Raw genomic sequence first — 23,196 nt, forward strand, 5'->3', positions numbered from 1 at the left:
CTGTCCCCCTATATTTAACCATTGACTATAGCCATTCAACATTGCATTAAGAGCTATCAACATGTTTTCTCTCAACTGCTTATTTTCATTTTACACAAACCATCGGAGTCTATTTGTAAACCTTCTGTGTTTTGACAGTATAAGCGCAACAGATAACTTAGTTCAGAGATCAGGCGCTGTTTGACAGGCTTTTTGGTGTGTACGCTTCGGGTTTATGTGACGTTCAGAAAAGGCATACATCAGCCCAGCGCATGAATTAAACATTTAACTAGCAAGACTTTAAAGCACATGCAAATAATGTACTTTTGTGTCTGCAAATAAGTGCAGACACCCGTGAGAGTAACTCTAAAGAGTTAACACTGATGTGAATGCATGTGAGGTTGTACAAAAACAGAGACACCAGAATGCAGCTGACAGAATGTACACTGTAGCATGATACTACAATATTTCTTCAAAAGCAGAGTGTAAATGCATTATTATTGTAAACAAAAAATCAAAAATCACCATATCACACACCCCTACTTCATTGTTTCACAAAATATTTTAATTGGCTTTACACACAAAAATGCAAAGGTGTCATTTTCAGATTGATCCACTCTGGGACCTGTTAAGAAAAATTAGCAGTTTCATGCTGCCAAAACGCAGAATCCCTCTAGAGGACACACCAAGAGGATACAAAATTTGTACATGTACATCTAAATGCATCTCTGTTTGTACGGGGCCTTACGGTGATAGTTTTTTGTATGTATGTGTAGAGCAGATGAATGACTGAAGCGCTTCCCACATTCAGTGCAGTGATAAGGTTTCTCTCCAGTGTGGATCCTCTCATGTGTTTTCAGATGTGTTGAATGATTGAATCTCTTGTCACAGTGTGAACACTCATAAGGTTTTTCTCCAGTGTGGATCCTCTCATGCTGTTTTAAACCACCCACTGAAGTAAAAGCGTTTTCACACTCAGAGCACTTGTGCTTTTTCACAGTATGCGTTTTCTGATGTATTTTCAAAATTGAAAAATGTGAAAAACTCTTTCCACCCGAATTGCATGAATCTATTCAAAAATGTTGTATTACATTGATCACATGAGCACGGTTTGTCTCCAGTGTGGATGTTCATGTGATCCTTAAGTTGTGATGAGTGAGGCTTCTCTCCAGTGTGGATCCTCTCATGTGTTTTCAGGTCTGTTGACCTATTGAATATCTTGTCACAATGTGAACACTTATAAGGTTTCTCTCCAGTGTGGATCCTCTCATGTTTTTTTAGATGTGATGACTGTTTGAATCTCTTGTCACAATGTGAACACTTGTAAGGTTTCTCTCCAGTGTGGATCCTCTCATGTGTTTTCAGGTCTGTTGACCTATTGAATGTCTTGTCACAGTGTGAACACTTATAAGGTTTCTCTTCAGTGTGGGACATCTCATGTGTTTTTAGGTCTCCTGAATCACTGAATCTCTTTTTGCAGTGTGGACAATTATAAGATTTCTCTCTAGTGTGGATCCTCTCATGCTGTTTTAAACCACTCGCTGTAATGAAAGTTTTTTCACACTCAGAGCACATGTACTCTCTCACACCAGTATGTATTTTCTGATGTTCTTTCAAATATGGAAGACGTGAAAAACTCCTTCCACACGAATAACATGAATATGGCTTCTCCTTTGTATGAACTGTCTGGTGTTTCTTCAGGTCTGAAGCCCTAAAAAATGTTTTATTACACAGATCACAAGTGTACGGTTTCTCTCCAGTATGAGATCTCATATGCTCTTTAAGGTTTCCTTTCCGTACAAAATTCTTCCCACATTGATTACATGTGAACGGTTTCTCTCCAGTGTGGATTCTCATGTGAAAATCAAGATGACATTTGTATGTGAAACTCTTTCCACACAGAGTGCAGGTGAAAGGTTTCTTGGCTCTTCTTTTCTTTAGATGTTTCTGTTTGGTTTGAGAGCAACTCAAAGGTTTTTCTCCAGTTTTGACATGATTTTTCTCAACTTCACTCCATTTTTTGTTCTCCTCACTTTCTTCAATAAACTCTGAAATAAAAGCAAAAACAGTTCACTTGTCAGTAATTTAAAAAAAGTTTGTTCTTTCTGATACAATTTTATAAACTAAACCTTCCTGCAAATATACAAATATTTTTAAAACATTACATACACAAGCCCCGTGTTTCTACAAGGAGAACTATTTAATATTTTTCATCAACTACAACATTATGTAACATACTTTTTGTTGAAAAAAAATTGTCCCCTATTTGCTATTTGTTTACTACTTGAAACGTTATAACTGTCAGTAGAATTAATCTTCTGGGGTCAGATGAGACATTAAACCAAGGTCCTGACTCTCTGTGGTCATTAAAAATCCCAAATTTCCCCATTGGCCTCTGACCATCATGGCCTCCTAATCATCCCCATACATTGATTGACTTCACTCTTTCTCCTCTCCACCAATAAGCTGGTGTGTATTTGGCCGTTCAATATGGCTGCCATCGCATCATCCAGGTGGACGCTGAACACTGGTGGTGGACGAGGACATTCCCCCTTTCATGTAAAGAGCTTTGAGTACCCAGAAAAGCACTATATAAATGTAATGGTAACACTTTCTATGAAGCCCGTATTTATAATACATTATAAGGGTATTCTTAAGCCATTATAATGAATGCATAATGCATTATTAAAAAAAAAACTTATGTTATATCATCTCATGAATATTCATGAGAACCGTTTTAAAAGTCCCATGACATGGATTATTTTCTTTGTTTAAATGCTTTTTTTTTATGTTTCCTGATGTGTACTTATATTGTTAGTATAATTTTTACATTTAAAATTTTGTTCGAAGGGGCGTGTCTGCTGTGAGACTCAAAGTAAACGGCAACAGTTGTGATTGGCTGAAATCTTTGCATTCAAAATCATCTGTAACCCTTTCTCAAATACGTTTACTATGTTTTTGTTTTTTTTTTACTATTACAGCTGTCAGATTACAGATTAACAAATCATGAAAGTGTTGATTATATAATTATTATAATACTCTTTTCCAATCACATGAAAGGCTGCAGTGATGAGTATTGAGTAGACAGAGTCTGATAATCGCGCAAATGCAGTGATCTTGTCATTGCAATGCGTTTTTTCTCACAAAATGCTTTCGCCACAATTAACAACAAACACATGAATACACGACATGAATACAGTAAGTCTAAGCTCTCATTTTCTCAAAGGCAGAGCAGGACACCCAGGGCTTTTTTTTTTTTTTTTTTTTTTACACCTATCGAAATTTCTAGCCACTGGGGGACCATATACAGGATAGGAAACTCATATTAATTGAAAAAAAAAAAATAATAATAAAGTGACATTTTATGCCATATATTATATTTACTTATTTGTGGGTATAGCTTTTAAGAGTATGATGATTTATAAGACAATGAAAACCTTGCATCCATGGATTATGCAGGTGCTGGTCATATAATTAGAATATCATCAAAAAGTTGATTTCACTAATTCAATTCAAAATGTGAAACTTGTATATTATATTCATTCATTCCACACAGGCTGATATATTTCAAATGTTTATTTATTTTTTGATGATTATAACTGACAACTAAGGAAAATCCCAAATTCAGTATCTCAGAAAATTTGAATATTACTTAAGACCAATACAAAGAAAGGATTTTTAGAAATCTTGGCCAACTGAAAAGTATGAGCATGTACAGCACTCAATACTTAGTTGGGGCTCCTTTTGCCCGAATACCCCATTACCCCAATATCTCCTTTTGCCTGAATCTTCCCCTTCAGAATACCCCATAGATTTTCTATGGGGTTAGGGTCAGGTGAGTTTGCAGGCCAATTAAGAACAGGGATACCATGGTCCTTAAACCAGGTACTGGTAGCTTTGGCACTGTGTGCAGGTGCCAAGTCCTGTTGGAAAATGAAATCTGCATCTCCATAAAGTTGATCAGCAGCAGGAAGCATAAGTGCTCTAAAACTGGCACAAGGCAGGGTTGACCTTGGAGCTCAGAAAACACAGTGGGCCAAAACCAGCAGATGACATGGCACCCCAAACCATCATTGATTGTGGAAACTTTACACTGGACCTCAAGCAACGTGGATTGTGTGACTCTCCTCTCTTCCTCCTGACTCTGGGACCTGATTTCCAAAGGAATTGCTAAATTTACTTTAATCAGAGAACATAACTTCGGACCACTCTTCAGCAGTGCAGTCCTTTTTTAAGCAAGATGCCTCTGATGCTGTCTGTTGTTCAAGAGTGGCTTGACACAAGGAATGCGAAGCTGAAACCCATGTCTTGCATGCATCTGTGTGTAGTGGTTCTTGAAGCATTGACTCCAACTGCAGTCCACTCTTTGTGAATCTCCCCCACATTTTTGAATGGGTTTTGTTTCACAATCTTCTCTAAAGAGCGGTTATCCCTATTGCTTGTACACTTTTTTTCCTACCACATATTTTCCTTCTCTTTGTCTCTCTATTAATGTACTTGGACAGCCAGCCTCTTTTGCAATGACCTTTTGTGTCTTGCCCTCCTTGTGCAAGGTGTCAATGATGGTCTTTTGGACAACTGTCAAGTCAGCAGTTTTCCCCATGATTGTGTAGCCTACAGAACTAGACTGAGAGACCATTTAAAGGCCTTTGCAGGTGTTAGAGTTAATTAGCTGATTAGAGTGTGGCACCAGGTGTCTTCAGTATTGAACCTTTTCACAATATTCTAATTTTCTGAGATACTGAATTTGGGATTATCCTTAGTTGTCAGTTATAATCATCAAAATTAAAAGAAATAAACATTTGAAATATATCAGACTGTGTGTAATTAATTAATATAACATACAAGTTTCACTTTTTGAATGGAATTAGTTAAAATCTACTTTTTGATTATATTCTAATTATGACCAGCACCTGTATTTCTCATAGTTATAATGTATTATAAGTCCCAAATCTTGCCGTTTTTCTGATGCTACTTAAAGCAGTCAAAAACCACTAATAAGTAGTAATTACTTGTATTTTTTCCCCCTCTCTAACAGCCATAAGATCAGATATCAGATACCAGATTAATGTGTGATATGACACTTTGCTTTGAACTATTTTATTGTAATATCAGTTTTATTATTTTAATGGTCCCTTTAGACAGCTGATAAGTAACTCTGCAACTACATATCAACTTGCGTTCAGTCAAGTATTAGTATGTCTGCTAAATATATGCTAACTTTACTTTGATGGTCAACCAACAGATAAACTATAAGGGTCTTTGCAAGTATGTTAGCTTATTCTGTATTATTAGATTCAGCCATTCTTGAGCACACCGATACTCTAATGATAGAGTTAGATGGCATGTAGTTGCAAAATTGCTTATAGTCAACTGATTAAGGGGACCATCAAAATAAAATGTAACCAAATAAAAAAAAAATCAGTTGGGGTATTACAGGGTTAGGTTCACCCAAAAATCTAAATTATGTCATTAATAAGTCACCATCATGTTCTTTAAATGGTTAGCGTCTCCAATAAGCATTAATCCACAAATGACTTAAGCTGTTCACTTTTTTCATGTGGCTGACACTCCCTCTGAGTTAAAACAAACCAATATCCCAGAGTAATTCATTTACTCAAACAGTGCACTGACTGAACTGCTGTGAAGAGAGAATTGAAGATGAATACTGAGCCGAGCCAGATAACAAACAACAGACTGACTCGTTCTCGATAAACGGAGATCTCACGGGTTTGGAACACGTTGACGTTATGATTATTTATGAGTTTATATAAAATATTATACGTTTTTTATGCATTATGCATTCATTATAATGCCTTAAGAATACCATTATAATGTTTCATAAATACAGGCTCCATAGAAAGTGTTACCAATGTGACTATTATTATTATTATTATTATTATTATTATGTAAAAGCCCACATCACCTCAAAAAAAGGGTTAATCTCAGATACAGTTAGTTTAACAGATTAACAGAAAACTGTTTTTATGATATTTCAATATACATTATCTAGGGCTGTGCGAAAAATCAAAGGTGAATTTAATGCTCATCTAGTCAATAAAGGCGCTCCTAGTCTATTTCTAGCACGTGCGTTCAGATCAGGATTGCCAGGTTCTGCACAGTTGCTTCTCAAAACTAGTCCAATCGCGTTTCCAGAGGTTTCCCCGATAAAAATTGAGTCCCAGGGTTAAAATACTCGTTTTTTTGGCAGAATTGCATTGGTAAGATTTGCATTTTCGGGGCTAAATATCACATTATTGGGATTGTGGTCGCTTCGACCAGTGGACATGAAAAAAAGAACTGCACACTTGGCAACACTGATTGGACTTTACTACACAGAGCCGTAGTTCAATGACAATCTACACAAAATCGTAGTCGATTCATTGCCGATTTTAAAAGCGATTTTAAGTAGAATGTCAATGAACTACGGCTCTGTGTAGCAAAGTCCGACCAGTGTTGACAAATCTGCGGTTATTTTACATGTCCTCGGGTTGAAGTAGTTATTTTTCATGTCCTCGGGTTGAAGCGACCCCATTCCCAATAATTTGATATTTAGCCCCTAAAATGTGAATTTTACCAATGCAATTCTGCCAAAAAACGAGTATTTTAACCCTGGGACTAAATTTTTATCGGGGAAACCTCTGGAAACGCGATTTGGCTAGTTTTGGACTAGTTTGGACTGTAAACCGTGCATTTTAACCCCGGGACGCAATTTGTATCGGGGAACCCCCTGGAAACCCGACTGGGTTCTTTGAAGGTAACAGTCTTCAGAAAAGGTTTGATGTCATTTTCACTTTATCTCGTAAAGTAGTGTTCATGAGCTCAGCACTGCTTTGTGTACAGCCGTTACTGGGGAGCCAACTGTTTTAGCGCTCCAGATGTGTGTCCTGCTGGAAAAGAATGAACCCATGTCCAGAAACATGTTTTTGTTAGGGCGGCTTAATAATAACAAAATCATAATCATATTGGGGGGGGGGGGGGTGTTTGAACCAGCACTTTTTCACTGTAAGAATTAGGGGTATGCACGGATAGTCGAACATTCAAATATTCGTTCTGCTCTAATTATTCGATAAATAAAAATGATATTCGAATTTTGCAAAAAAAAAATCAAAATAAAACCCAATTTGGTCACTTTCTGTGATTCTCTACGACATATTTGAAGATGTATGCAAGCAAAAAATAATGAATGAATGAATAAAGAATGGCAATCCATATACAGCTATGATCAGCTGTTCCTTCATCTTGGCTGAGCTTTCAACGTTGTTAAGGGAAAGGATGAAGCTGAATGTTTAGTTCTTGTCACATGACCTGCGGTGCGCTTGCGGCATTCTGAAAAGTTGAGATGTTTTTAACTCGATGTGGTGAGGACGCACCTGGAAAAAGCGGGCACGTTGCACCGCGTGCGCATTTTGACCGCGTCTCTTCCATTATGAGCGCGCATACCACGCGCTTACATTGGAAATAACGAACTTGAGCGTGCAAAAGACACGATATGTGAATGGACCCTAAGAACTGCGGTCTTCTACAGTACTTCAAATATGCAGTGGAGAATCACAGAAAGTGACCAAATTCAAGAACATTGTTGCGGCATCTCAAGCAACGAATAAACACCGCTAACTTGTATAATGCAGTGTAAACTCCTCTTCTCGCGTCTGCCCTAGACACTCGGCACAAACATCTCAGGTTTCTCGATAAAAACATGAGAGAAAAAAAAACTTTTTTGAACATTATCAGAACATTTTCCTTGATGCGAGTGGTGTGTCACCAACGATAAAAGGATATAATGCCCACTAGTCGGAAAAGGCTGAGCCAGTTCTTCAGCGATGATTACAGAGAGTCCAGCCGAGACGAGTGGGAACAGTTCTTGCTGGAGCCATGTATTCCACCAGATAAGGATCCCATTCAGTGGTCAAACGAAAACACGAAGCACTTCACAAAACATATTCGCTTAGCACACCGTTATTGTGTCTCATTCTCATTCTGTATCCTGACATTACCACTTTAGTTTCAGTCTATAAGAATAATCAGCAGGGGTTCTCCGATTGATCGGCTACCGATTACAATTGGCCAATAATCGCTTGGGACTGTTTTGCCGCGTTTCCACCGAAATTACCCGGAACATTTTTACCAGGAACTTTTTTTCCCAGGAACTTTTTTCCCCCCAGACCTGTTGCTTTCTGCGTTTCCACCGTGGTGTAAAGTACCGGGTAGATTAGGCAAATAGACTGGTGACGTAGGTCTGCGCGCGTTTCTCAATACAAAGTACTGCTGATTTGTTTGTTTTTTTAAAGTACGCTTGATTTTGCTACTGCAATTTTCCTATTTACAATAAAACGAAATGGGATATAAAATACCACTGCCTCCTTTGGTTTTCATTTAAGCATAATAACAGCTGCAGAAATGTACTTAGTTCAGGGATATGTGTATATGCAGCCATTACAATGAAACGAAATATTATATAAATTTGCCTTTTTTATTTTCATTTTAACATATAGATAAATTGAATACAGACCAAAGAAAACCTGTTAGATTTACCCCGCAGCTGAATTATATGTTATGTTTAACCACTAAAGACACATCAGAGCCAGCGGCACATATCAGAAGGTCTAGCCGATTTGAGGCTGCTCTCTGCGGATACATGAGGACTGAGCTCTCGCTGATCGAGTGGAGCTCACCGTCGCAGAGATCGGCGAAACACATTTTTTAAATAGGCACGGTCTTTATAAATAAACCATAGATTTGCGTTTTAAACAACTACATTCTCGCCTGAAATACTTTTAAAATTACATTTCATGACACAATAACAGTAATATTTGAAAATGATCCAAATAAATGGTGGTTGAACTCAACCAATGCTGCGTGAACTCAGATGGCTTTGGCTACTGTTATTTTCCCCTCAGTATATTTACAATAAAACGCAATAGGATATAAAATACCACTGCCTCCTTTCGTTTTCATTTAAACATAATAACAGCTGCAGAAATGTAATTAGTTCAGGGATATGTGTAACGTTATATACATCCATTACAATGAAACGAAATATTATATAGACTTGCCTTTTTTATTTTCATTTTAACATATAGATAAATTGAATACAGACCAAAGAAAACCTGTTAGATTTACCCCGCAGCTGAATTATATGTTATGTTTAACCACTAAAGACACATCAGAGCCAGCGGCACATATCAGAAGGTCTATCCAAGGTGAGGCTGCCTCTGGGCGGATAGATGATCACTGAGCTCTCCCTGATCGTGTGGAGCTCACCGTCTCAGAGACCGGCGAAACACATTTTTAAATAGGCGCTGTCTTTATAAATAAACAACAGATTTGAGTTTTAAACAACTACATTCTCGCCTGAAATACTTTTAAAATTACATTTCATGACACAATAACAGTAATATTTTGAAAATGTTGATCCGAATAAATGGTGGTTGAACTCAACCAATGCTGCGTCAACTCAACCAATCAGGATGTTTAGCGCCAAAGTCCCGCCCCCGAAAGTTCCTGAACTTTAAAAAAGTACCACCTCGCCAGCAGGGACTTTCTGGGGGGCATTTTTTTACCCGGAACTTTTATTTAGTTCCTGGTTCCTGCGGTGGAAACACACCAAGTACCGGACCAAGTCCCTAGTTCCTGGGTAAAGTTCCTGCGGTGGAAACGCGGCTTTTGATCGGCAGTCTCTAAATAGGCAGATCTCAAAAATCTCTAGTTGATGATGCACCTGCCGTGAGAGATTTGGACCGACATGCAGTGCACCGTCTCAGTCTCTGTCCGGCGTGGGTGAATAATTAAAATGATGAATGAGGTTCAATTCAGATTTCTTCATTAAATAAAGTAATTTGAAAACCTTATTTGAGGTGTAATTTCACGAATCACTGCACGTACTCTCCCTTTTAAAATGCGCAAACGGCTTCAAATCAAATAACGTCTACACTAGGGCTGAAATGATTCAACGGGTTACTCGATTAAATCGATTACAAAAAATTTTTAGAGGCAAAAACTCTGCCTCGAAGCCTTATAAATTTCCTATGAGGCGCACTATACGCGCAGGGATCTGATTCACACGTACAGTTGTTCAATGTTCAGGAAGCACACCGTAGCGCGTCATATATTTTGAATTTATTTGGCATGATGGCAGAGAGTAAAAATGTCCATAAACGGCAGAGAATGTCTAAACTTTGGGATCATTACATTCTTAAAAAAAGAAGAGAACAAGGTGCAATGTGTCTACTGCAAAGTAAACCTGGCATTCCACAGCAGTTTGACTCCAATGATTCAGCATCTGAACCGAAAACATCCACTCCATGCTGTTTCACCAAGCGTCGATGAAACAAGGTAACGTGGCCTAAGCCTATACATTGATGTACGCTGATTTTAATCCCACACTGTATTTGTAGCAATGTCATGATATGGTTTGACTAGATATGATGTTTAGCTTTGTTGTTTTTAAGTAGTAAAGGTATTCACATTCAAGTTCAATTGAAAGAGTATAGCCTTTAAAAAAACCCTTCACACACACACACACAAGCATGCACCCTTGTCTCTCTCACGTGCTAGTCAGACCAATCACGGCAATTCATCACATATGCTTAAACTTATGTAGCCACGCAACAATAATTTCAGCATGCATTCACTGCACAGCGTTTTATTGAAAATCAATGCATTTCTGCCGTACCAAACTGCAATGAAGCAACTGGTCAACTTCACTTCAGTGCCAGGCACGAGTCAAACGAGCATGCTAACTACTGTGCTCGAAGCACATGCTCTTCCATTGCACACACAAAGATGATGGTACAAGACGTAGCCTGTATTTTTTTATATCAAATTGAGATACTACGAGCATGCAAGTCAGTTAACGCATGAAGTTACCAAAAAGGCGATTAAAGCTTCTTTAAACCTGTGCATGCATGAAATGTTATACATGAATATGGGTCACATTTACGACATTAAAGAGTAACTAAAATCTAGACCAACTTTTTTTAGTTAATGATCTGTAAGAATGGGGCTTTATTAGTGCTGTTCATTGATTCAAGTAACTTTTTTGGCATTGGAGTATAAAGTGTTTTAATTCTACAATATATGGTGTAAAAACATCTGAGTGCTGCCCTCTTCCGGATGAACGGTGGCTACTGCAATTTTTCCTATTGGATGGTTGCGGTGGCAAGTGATGTAAGCAGTTTCCAGCTCATAAAACCATCTTGTTCCATCAAAATCACTGTAGTGAGTCAGGAATTGGAATTGCGAGTACTGAAAACAATCAGGATAGAGTATTTTAGAATCTTTCTAGCGTAGCATTTATACACTTATTTAGATTATTTTGTGTAGCCTATGTAGTTAATTAGCATAGTTGTTAATGTAATGTTAGTATTGTTAAAAGCATAGTTAGTTAACATAGTATTGCAGCAGCTAGGATAGCTTCAAGTTAGCGTAGATTTATTTACAGTGGTCAGGATGGTACGTAGGTGTAGTGCAGGGCCTCTATATGGCTCTGGTGTAGTGTTGCTGGTTGCAACAGCACTGCTGGACTGCCAGTGGTTGCATGTAATTGGCCTAGAAGGCCATGAGTTCCTGCCTAAAGATGGGGTGTGCAAACTGCATTTTACGCGGGATTGCTTCTCCAACGCAATGGAAGTGGAAATGGGCTTCTCCACACAGCTCGCGCTGAAAAGTGATGCAGTTCCTTACTCGGAGACTGGCCCGGATGCCTGATGTGGGAGTCAAGATCACAGTTTGAACCAGCGGCTCGAAATGATATGGCTCAGGTAGGGATATGTCGGTATAAAATTTTCAAGTTGCGGTTAATTGATAATTCTTTTATCACGGTGTACGGTATTATCACCGTATTGAAATTTTGTTTTAAAAAAGTGGTCATAATACAGTATAAGAGTTTTAAAAAATAAAGCAATACAGAAAAACATATAAAAGTTAAATGTTTTACACATTTAAGTGCAAAAGAACTATAAAAACCAATACGTATCACTTCACAATAAGACCTCATTAGTTAACCTTAGGTAATGCATTAAGATTCAAGACAAAGCAAGTTTATTCATATAGCACATTTCGTACACAATGGTAATTCAAAAATAAATGTAAAAAAAGTCATGAAGAAAAATTATCACAAAAATAAAACAAACAATTTAAGAACTTGAAAATGAAAATTATTTAAAAATTGACTTGAATGATTCAATTTTGAATGATTTTAAAGACAGTTTAAAAATAGAAAATGATTTAACATAATATACAGTGCAATACACTGTATATTGCAATATACCTTAGATTAATGAATGTTCAGAATGATTTTTTCATTGGCAGTTTATGATAACTAATGAAGCCATAATATAAAGTGTGAATGAACAATAAAAGAAAAAAACAAAACACTTTCAAACAATATCTAGGGCATGTGTAGACCATGTAGTTTACTGTGTTTACAGGGTAAGGGCTGAATTTAGCACCATCTGCTGTCAGAGAGTGAATGTGCTTTTTCATTCAGCGCGTCTCTCACGTGTTCCTCCATGTGCTTCTCATGCGCTCGTTTACATAAGAGCGCATGAGCTCTTTCAAGCAGCATACAGCGATGTTGTGCATTTTAAGCAGCTGATGGGAATACTATTCTTAAAATGCATTCCAAGCCCACGATAACAATATCATGCATATTAATCACCGCAATATATCTAGGCTCAGGCCACAGACACCTTGACATCCTCCACTTCAGGTGAAGGTGGGGAGGAAAAGTCCTCTACTTCAAATGAACGCTCTGTTGCAAAGCTACTTGCGTCACTACAGTCACTCTCCATTTTAACGACTCTGACAGCAGCTGTCAATCAATTCCTCACTGCGGGTCTCAGGTTCACGCCCAACCCGCTCAGCCCCACCCCCAGCTCGTCCCTCTATCTTTGCTGTGATCTGCCCAGTTTTCAGCATTTTTCAAATATTGCCAGTGGGTGGAGTCAGGTTCTGACCAGGGGTTTAGTTACCCTTTATATGTCTTTCTCATCTAACACACCTGATTCAGTCCGTCAGTTCATTAGTAGAGACTGAAATGGGTCAGAAAATGTAAAGAGAGTTGAGAGAAAACACGATGTGTGTCAGATCTGTGTCATGCTCCACAGTGACTTTTAAAGAAATAGCAGCCAAAACAACCTAATAACCAGCTGCTGTGATGCCTGTTAATAAAGAAGAAAAATAGAGGTAATCATAACTTTTATAGCTTTAAGAATCCATCTGTATTTAGTTTAGAATTTAGTGTTTGATAACTTTATTCAATTCCTGTATATTTATCCTGAAGGGCACAGGTTTATGACATTTATTATAATGGGTTTATGTGAAGATTGTTTTAAGTTCACTTAAAGGGGGGGTGAAATGCTATGCATACTGAGTTTTTTACACTGTTAAAGAGTTGGATTCCCATGCTAAACATGGACAAAGTTTCAAAAATTAAGTTGTACGTTTGAAGGAGTATTTTTGTTCCCAAAATACTCCTTCCGGTTTGTCACAAGTTTCGGAAAGTTTTTTTCGAGTATGGCTCTGTGTGACGTTAGATGGAGCGGAATTTCCTTATATGGGTCCTGACGCACTTCTGCTGGAAGAGCGCGCGCTCCCTTATAGCGAGGCTGAGCAGCACAGACATTTCACTGATCAGAGCGATTCACTGATCAGAGCGAGAGCGTCGCGAAAAGTCACAAAAGAAGTGTGTTTTTGGTTTCCAGGGCAAGACAACCCTGCACAGATTACCAAAAAAAAAACAGCATTAAGGGACCAGTGGATGGAGTTTATTTTTTACAGAGAATCAACGGAGTTGTGCAAGTGTTTTTGTTTGTTCCCTGCATTTCGAAGATGCTTGTTCACAAGGCCCAGTTTGACGACGGATTTGCGTATCGTTTATTTCTTAAGGATGATGCAATCCCAAGGAAAAAGGGTCACGATCGTGTGTTGGAACCGCAGGCAGTGAGTAAAACTGCTTCAAATATCTCTGCCTCCTTGTTAGTGCGTCCCCCTCCCATGCCAGAGACCCGGGTTCGAGCCCTGCTCGGCGCGAGTCGTTGCTGCTGCTGCTTTCGTTCAGTTTCAGCCTCTGGATCTGATTCTGGATCATAAATAAACGGCTGAATCTGACTGTAAGCCATGGTTTGTTTTGGATGATGGGTTTTCCCTCACGGTAATGTCACAGCTTCCACATGCTCTCAACGCAAAAGCCTATTCGCGCTGGTGATTTTTTTAGCTCTGCCCACACATCACGCCTCCAGCCGGAATATAATAAAACTGCCGGAATATAATAAAAATATAATAAAACTAAAGACTTTTTGGATTTATGAAGGATGCAGTACTACTCTATAGGTACTCAAGATTAACAGGATATTGAGTGAAAACGAGCATTTCACCCCCCCCCCTTTAAATTTGAAAGAATAAATTAAGTCTAATACATGTTAAAATTGATAGCAATTAATGCAATGTGGAATGGCTATAATCAATGGTTAAATTTAGGGGAAACATTTTAGGGAAATAGTAGTGAAATTAATATTAATTGTTATCACTGGCCTTCAGTCATAATAAATGCCTTAAAACAAGTATTGAAAGTATACTCTCTTTATGTTGTTTGTACATTAATTTGAAGATTGAATGTGAAATTGTTCCAGTATAAAATTATATTTAAAAACTAATGTTAAGTGGGATTAATCGCAATTAATTTCAGGGAAAAAAGTGATTGATTAGTTAATTTTTTTAATTGAATGACAGCATTTATAAATCTTATGTAATCAGATTCCAAAATTTAATTACTTGCAATTAGGGTAAGTTACATTTTAAAATACTCAATCATCGTCAAATTTTGTGAAAATCTGAATAATGGTCTAGGAGTCTGAAAAAGTAGACTTTCAACATTAATCAAAATGGCGGACAGAAAGTATGGCCAATTTTGGCATAATTGGAATCAATGTTCTCGGCATGACCCAAAGAATATAGGGAGACCATTTTCATTTCAATAGTCTAATCTATTCAAAAGTTATTAGCATTTTTTAGACATTTCATAATAACTCATTATTACTCGTACCTTCAGGGCATGGAGCCAAATATTTTTGTAATTATTTTCATAAACAATACGATAATGCGTTCAATAAATACAGCATTTTAAATATGATTCAAAATGGCCGATGCCTAAAATGGCTGACACGGGCAATCATGGATATCATTCGTCTCAACATGACTGAATCTAAAGAGACCAGTTGTGTGATTTTTGGCCGAACTATTCAGAAGTTATTAGCAAAAATATGCATTTTTAATATCTCCTGACCACTAGGTGGTGCTGCGTCGAAACACTTCAGGTAGTCTCAGGTCATGGTTATTATAACACACTCCAAGTTTGGTCTCAATATGCCAAACCGTTGCTGAGATATAGCCTCACATGAATTTGAGTGATTTTCTTCAAATTTGTTCACATGTCATTCAAGAACGGTTGGACAAATTAATTTGAATTCCATAACTTTTTGCTAGCTCTGTCTAAAGATGATTTGATCCAATTTTCGTTAAAATCAGACTAACCTTCTAGGACAGGGGTGCCCAACCCTGCTCCTGCCGATCGACTGTCCTGCAAAGTTTAGCTCCAATCCTAATCAAACACAACTAAAGCAACTAATTAAGGTCTTCAGGCTCACTTAAAAATTACAGGCAGGTGTGTTTAATTAGGGTTGGAGCCAAACTTTGCAGGACAGTCGATCGCCAGGGTTGGGCACCCCTGGTCTAGGACGAGTTTGAAAAGTAGGTTTTGAAAAGTTGAAAATAGTGAAAAAACTAATTCTTGCGACTAATTCTTGAATTTTGGGGTTAATTCGACTTGGTATGAGCCAAGGATTCAGAAGAAAAAATTATTTTCATTTTCTAGCTTATAGTTCAAAAGTTAGTGACATAAAAATATTGAAACTTTGGACAAGTGGTGGCGCTAGAGAGTTGGAGTTAGAGACTTAAAATTTGCTATAGTTAATGATGGGACTGTCCTTTATCAGTGTGGCAAATTATACAACTTTCCCACAAGCGGTTCTATGGGCTGCCATAGACTTGCGGCGGAAGAAAAAAAATTACGCTAATGGATACAATAGGTGCCTTGCACCTTCAGTGTTTGGCCCCTAATAATAAAAAAGGTTTCCTGAGCAGCAAATCAGCATATCAGAATGATTTGAGAAGATCATGTGACTCTGAAGACTGGAGGAATGATGCTGAAAACAAAGTTTTGACCACAGAAATAAATTACATTTTAAAATGCATTCAAGTAGAAAGCAGTTATTTTAAATTGTAAAATATTTCTCAATAATACTACTTTTGCTGTATTTTGGATAAAATAAATGTAGGCTTTGGTGAGAAGAAAAAAAAAAAATCTTACAGTTCCAAAACTTTTGGACTGGTAGTGTATATTAAAATGTTTAATAATTCATTCAGATTAATTAGGCACTTTTAAATCGACTACAGCAATAATATTTTGTCACACATTATTTTTATTTAGTTCAGAATCATGATCTCTATAGGAGACCCCAAAAATCGTGATTCTCAATTTATCCAGAATCGTGCAGCCCTAATATGTATAGTCCAGTTTTGTGGACATTTTACACAAAGATCAGTCTTTAGTCAGGTGGCAATTGCATTTGACCTGGATTTACCTAAATAATTTCAGGTTTAAGAAGGGTTTCAACATTGCATCAACTACTGATGAATACATTCATTTTTATTTGAATGACAGTTTTTTTTTTTACAACATATTATTTATAACTAATTCAATATACCCAGACTGCTTTGTTTTGAACTCTCTTTCACAACAGACACGGAAGAGAAGACAATGCTGAATAATGTCGTCGTTTTTGCTATTTTTGGACCAAAATGTATTTTCAATGCTTCAAAAAATTCCAATGGACCCTCTGATGTCACATGGACTACTTTGATGATGTTTTTCTTACCTTTCTGGACATGGACAGTATACCGTACACACAGCTTCAATGGAGGGACTGAGAGCTCTCGGACTAAATCTAAAATATCTTAAACTCTGTTCCGAAGATAAAAGAGGGTCTTACATGTTTGGAACAGCATAAGGGTAAGTTATTAATGACATCATTTTCATTTTTGGGTGAACTAACCCTTTAAGAGCCATAAACCTGTATAGTAAACTATTTTATTTTAGGTACACTTGGGTAGCCTACATTAAAACAGAACCCGGCTCTAATTTTCAAATGCATACAATTATGTTAAAGAAATACAAGTTTAATGCAGGATGAAAAATGCTTTGTTCTTGTCCACAACGACTATCGTCGGCGTCTTGCTTACGAAATCTAAAATGCTTCCATACCTCTGACTTTTTATCTGAAGGTGGCATCATCGTCGACAAAGCACCTGAAACTCTTTAAGCCATCGGTTCTCAACCTTTTTTCCCACCGGGCCGCATTATGGTCCAATTAGCTACAAGTCTCGCGGGCCGCGCACACATTACGTCACCAATACAAACCACCCTGATTTATAATATTATAGACTAAATATTATGATCTCTAATCAATTAGATTCATTGAAATAAATAAATAATTCTACTACACATGATTCTCTTGGGAGCTGAACAATTTTGTGAAATTCAGCTGGATGTAGTAACAGCACAATGAAGTTGCGATTGTAAAGCCTGTGTTATACTTTCCGCATGAGCAATCCGGACGCAGACACGGCCAGCGCTGATGAGGACTTCTTCCATTTATACTTCAGAAAGCGCATGCTTGTCCACTCTGTAACAAACATGTGAACAAGCAATTCGCTGTCTTTATATTCTTTATTGACAAATTGCACAGGTTCAATTGGCAATGGACTTTTTCACACTGCCTGAACACGTGCAATTGTGCTTTTGAACACTACGGACCACGCGCACCTGTCCGCATTATCGTCTGCTCAGAGCCTCTCCACACACACTCTCCGATGACGATTTTTACGCCACGCCTATCTAGCGGTCCATAGCGGACTCGCGGAAAGTATAAGAGGCTTTAAGATGCGACTGTAAGATGAATGACGAAGCGTATGATCTCAAAATTTTGAAGCGGCAAACTAGACGCAGGTTACGCGAAATTGACACTCTATTCGCGTTTGGTGTGAACACAGCATAACAGGTTAAAACTTCCATACCATATAGAACTTCATGTGCAAAAAAACATAGTTGTTTAGTTCGATAATAATCTTACATTTTATAAGCAGATAAGTGCGGTGGTCAAGTCTTTTTTTATCATCTTCGTCTTCTGACGAGAGTGAAACCATTTTGTCTTTAAAAGAAATTTGAAATGGATATGCATGTTTTTGTAACATCACGATTGGATTACCGCAACTCATTGTATATCTGAGCTTCAGTCATGCGTTTCGCATCAAAAGTTGGTTCAGAATGAAGCGGCTCGGCCTCTTTACGGGAAGCGCAAATAGGAGTCTATTACAGCAGTTTTGATTACATTTCATTGGCTGCCAGTCAAATACAGAATTGATGTTAAAATCTTACTGTTTGTCTATAAATGTCTTCATAATCAAGCTCCACAGTACAAATCCGATTTGTTACATCCATATACTCAGGCAAGAGCACTCAGATCTGCTGATTCTGGTTTATTGCAAGTTCCCAAGGAACGTCTCAAAAACAGAGGTTATGGTGCTTTTTTTGGAATAGTCTCCCAATTCATATCAGGACTTCCTCATCTCTATCTGTTTTAGAGTCTACTCTTAAAACGTATTTCTTATCCTTGGTATGTATATATATATCTATGTATGTATATATGTGTGTGTGTGTGTGTCTATGTATTTTTACTTACTGTGCAATGATCCTTTATTTTGGTGAACCTCATCCATTTTACAGTGTGTCTTATAAGTTTGTGTTTTATTGTTTATTACGTTGTTGACTGCTTTGTTTTGAATTCTCTGTGCAGCACTTTGGTCAACTTCGGTTGTTTTAAATGTGCTATATAAATAAACATTGTATTGTAACATATTGTGCTCTGAAAAGGTTTTAATCTAGATTTTGGTGAGCTTAATAGGTATGTTTACCCTACTTTTACATTGCAAAAATTTCACATTCAATCTTAAAATTATACCAACAATACACACACGCACACACACACACACACACACACACACACCTCTATCTTCAAGTAAATCACTTGTATAAATTTTTGGACATATGGTCATGATCGAGCAGCCCTAACAAAAACTCTAGTCTATGAGATCCAGCTCTCAAACGTCTTGTGAACAAAAGTGTGTTTTATGTTCTTATTTAATGACTTAAAAGTATTAGTTTTTCACTAACCATTTTATTTTCTCAAAAACACATGAAGGCTACATTCATGCTGCTCACATATTATTGTATCACAGTTTCTGCTGATTAGAGTGTAATCAAACTTCAATCATTAACATTTTTTAAGATAATGAAAGAGCACAAATGTCAAAACTTCTCCAGGTCCCCAAACCCCCTCAGACCCAGAGGATTAATGCTTCATAAGACTCAGTGGCGATTCTAGGGGGTGGCCTGGGGTGGCCGGGGCCACCCCTGAAAGCTCATTGGCCACCCCTGTGGCCACCCCAGATCTGATAGCTAGTTGGTCAAGTTCGTCAACACAAGAAAGGAGAAATGCTGTCAATCAATGATGACAGCTGATCAACTGATTAAGGGCCAGTTTTACATTTTTAACTAACACAGTAACGGTTGTACGGAGACTGAGAGCTGATTTCTGCTCAGCGGACGTTTGGCCATGCAGGTCAGGTGACCCGTGAGATGAGCGCGCGCGCTGCACCTACTGCTGCTGGTCCGTGAAACACAGGAGGACGGTCACACAGAGTAGCAACGACAAAACCGCTGGAATCAGTCGATTGAGATGTATGGTAAATCAATGTTTAGTTAGTTCTCTCTGAATGTGTAGGAAAAATGTATCTAGCACTAAGTAGCAGCTTAAAGTCGAACTACACTGCACTGGCTAGCTTAGTAGCCTGCAAACTAAGTTAAGCATTGAAGGTTAGAATACGGCCGGTGCAGCAGCAGATCCCCTAGAAATGTCTGTTTCCCTTTACGCAAACATAGTCAAGTCACCTTTATTTATATAGCGCTTTTAACAAAAAGGACTGCCTCAAAGCAACTGAACAAAATTAATTAGGTGTGTCAGTGTGCCAACAGTGTGTCAATAATGCAAAATGACAGTTAAAGGCAGTTCATCTTTGAATTCAGTGATGTCATCATCTCAGTTCAGTTGCCGAGTACGATCAGAACTAGCATGCACAAGAAGCGAGACTGCATGTACGGCAAGACAAATGGTTCAAAATACCGTCCTAAATCCTAAACTTGAAAATAGTTTTAAGAAGAGGGGTTTTACAACTCGAAAATTATTTCCTTTTTTTTTTTCTTCTTTTTTTTAAAATCAGATTTATTACCGATTTCAGTGTGATGCTTGAGGCTTTGGCTATTTTGTTTTATACTGTCTTATACATATTCATTTATGCTCATTTATTTTTATTTTTGTATTATATGCCTTGCTGTTGTTGTATTTATGTATGCACTGAAAGCTTAAAAAAAAATTGTGTGTGGTGTGTATGCAAAACATACACTAGAATAAGTATACAATGAACCATAAAAGTTGTGTATAAATCAGAACCATATGCACACGACAACTTTAATTCATAGTGACCCCCCCCCCCCCCACCCTTTATTCAATTAACTATAAACCTGGTAAACAGACTCTGTGCCTTGGTCAGAAAGAATGATCTTTGTTGCCCCAAACCTGTGAAATAAATTAATGCAGTATACAACTGCTTCATATTTAGTCAGAATAGCATAGGCTATTTTGTGTAATGGTCAATAAATGTACACATTTAAATCTTTGGTCCTGAACATGCATTTGTGACTTTCCCCACTAAATTAATCCTAGCTGTTAACATAACATAATCAGATTATATGTCTCACAGCAGTGTTGAAAAGGAAAATATTTAGTAGCCTTTTTAACCATTTATCAATGCCTTGCTTTTTTCTAATTCTAAAATAAAAATTGTCTGGCCTCTTTTTGTCCAGCAGACACTTTTCTTCTAAACTTTACATTGTCTTCTGAGGAGATGTGATTAAGTTTGCCATCTATTGAAATATCTTTATTGTTAAAATCTAAACAAATAACCTGCAATGAGGTTCTAAAGGCCTAATTGAAGGAATATGCCTATATGAACTGAAATTAGAAAACAGGTCATTGTCCGTGTGCCAGTTGCTTTAAGTCAGTTAAGTATAGTTTCTTGACAAGCACTGACTTTTTGTTATTATAAAGTGTTGGTGTATCATTATACACACTTTACTATGAAAAAATGTGTTAGTGTAGAGAAGTTGCTTACCATTAACTTGGAAATTGGAGGACATATGCAAATTAAATATTTCTGCTCTTTTTTTTAAGACATGGATAAATACCTTGAATTTTGTAATTTAGAATTTCCTCATATAGGTTTGATCTATATGAACTATATTCCACTGTATCAGTAAGAAGGTAAACAGATTAATCATAGAATATTAGTTAAAATGTATTGTTGCTCTATATTGAAACGTCAGCATTTGGACATCAGCATGGACAGATATACTAATTTGCAATGGAAAAATTAAACTGCAAAAACTCGGACATAAGACAAAAACAAAGGAACAACTGCAAGATGAAGAAAAATAATAATAGAACATTAACTGGAGTGTGAGAATCATTTTACTATGCTGCAGTGTAGCAAGAGATTTGTCCCTTTTTGCTTTTCTTACATCCAGTTGTGTTTGGTGTATTTGCAGGCGGCACGATTTAGGCTACTTTGGGGCAATGTTTGATAAAATATTTGGTTGGGTTTATTACACAGACCTTGCAACCCAAGGGGAAACAAGAATTCCAGAGGGGAACAGAATCAACTTCTATGAAATATGAAAAGCTATTTTCTGGACTGAAGACTTAGGGTGTTTTTTGCAGATGTGTGTGTTCAGTAGAGCTAATGTTATATTTTTGGCCAACCAGTGTGTGAAATATAGTGTGACAGCCTAGATTTAAGTAACTATAACACAAGAACAGGCTTTGACTTATTTATTTGCTCTTTGATTAAAGGGCTGTTTAAAGTCTTTTTGTCTTGAAGATGTCTACAGCTAAGTCATGAAATCACAGAAAAGGCGATTAAAGCTGCAAACTGTGCTTGTATAAGCAGCAAACCACGTCTCTCAAATGCATGTTCAAATAAAATATAGCCTATTCTGCAATTCGAGGTCACAATATCAGACATAAGTTGATTTGTATTTTTTTATTAGTAATTTAATATTATAGTAAAGTGCACTTATACTATAAAATATGCGAAAATTAAACCATTTAAATGCATAAACAAATTCTTCTGTTATGTTGATTTCTGGCCTTTTTCACATTTTTTTTTTTATCACTGCACGCCTCATCCATGATTAATGTTGGAGAACAAGCATTTACGAGTTTTGAGAAGCTGAATGAGCAATAAAGCTAAAGTGAGCCCTTTTATTAAAATACCTGGAGGTGAGGAATAATAAAAAATGTTCATATTCACCCAGTGTTACTTGATCTAAGTCGTAAATTGCAATCTCAATTCAGTTAAGTAGAAATTAAATGTACTCAGTTGTGTTTAAGGCACTAAAATAGCCCATTATGCCTACATTATAGTCAAACGCATTTTTTATATAAAATAATGAAGATTTCTGTACCACCCCAGACTGGTTGCTGGCCCTTACTTGGCCACCCCTATAAAAACATCCTGGCTTCGCCACTGATAAGACTAATGTACCACAAACAGTCATTTAATATGAATAAAGACTTAACGTTACCTCCTTGATCCTCGTGTTTTATTCTCCATGTCTCTGGTTCCTCTTCTTTTATTATAAAGGTTTCTGGTTCCTCTTCTTTTATTTTCCAGGTTTCTGGTTCCTCTTCTTTTAATTTCCAGGTTTCTGGTTCCTCTTCTTTTAATTTCAAGGTTTCTGGTTCCTCTTCTTTTACTTTCCAGGTTTCTGGTTCCTCTTCTTTTACTTTCCAGGTTTCTGGTTCCTCTTCTTTTAATTTCCAGGTTTCTGGTTCCTCTTCTTTTAATTTCAAGGTTTCTGGTTCCTCTTCTTTTACTTTCCAGGTTTCTGGTTCCTCTTCTTTTATTCTCCAGGTTTCTGGTTCCTCGTGTTTTATTTCACTCGTGTTCTCCTCAATCTCCTCTTTAACAAACACCATCTTT

The 23,196-nt window shown here is 37.3% G+C and overlaps 1 protein-coding gene across 1 annotated transcript; it reads right to left on the reverse strand.

Moving 5' to 3' along the window:
• Positions 1 to 522: 522 nt before the first annotated feature.
• LOC113096019 (zinc finger protein 239-like) lies at positions 523 to 22,854 on the reverse strand. Its single transcript, XM_026261396.1, has 2 exons — positions 22,799 to 22,854; positions 523 to 2,027 (listed from the first exon to the last, which is right to left on the reverse strand). Exon 2 carries the CDS (start codon positions 1,834 to 1,836, stop codon positions 955 to 957), a length of 882 nt encoding a protein of 293 aa, XP_026117181.1. The 5' UTR covers positions 1,837 to 2,027; positions 22,799 to 22,854; the 3' UTR covers positions 523 to 954.
• Between the last annotated feature and the right edge of the window lie 342 nt (positions 22,855 to 23,196).

This window comes from Carassius auratus, unplaced genomic scaffold (assembly GCF_003368295.1).
Source record: "Carassius auratus strain Wakin unplaced genomic scaffold, ASM336829v1 scaf_tig00215844, whole genome shotgun sequence".
In the NCBI taxonomy this organism is placed as follows: domain Eukaryota; kingdom Metazoa; phylum Chordata; class Actinopteri; order Cypriniformes; family Cyprinidae; genus Carassius; species Carassius auratus.

Excerpts from the sequence above, each read along its gene's own strand:
- LOC113096019 (XM_026261396.1), bottom strand. The coding sequence starts at position 1,836 with ATGAGAATCCACACTGGAGAGAAACCGTTCACATGTAATCAATGTGGG.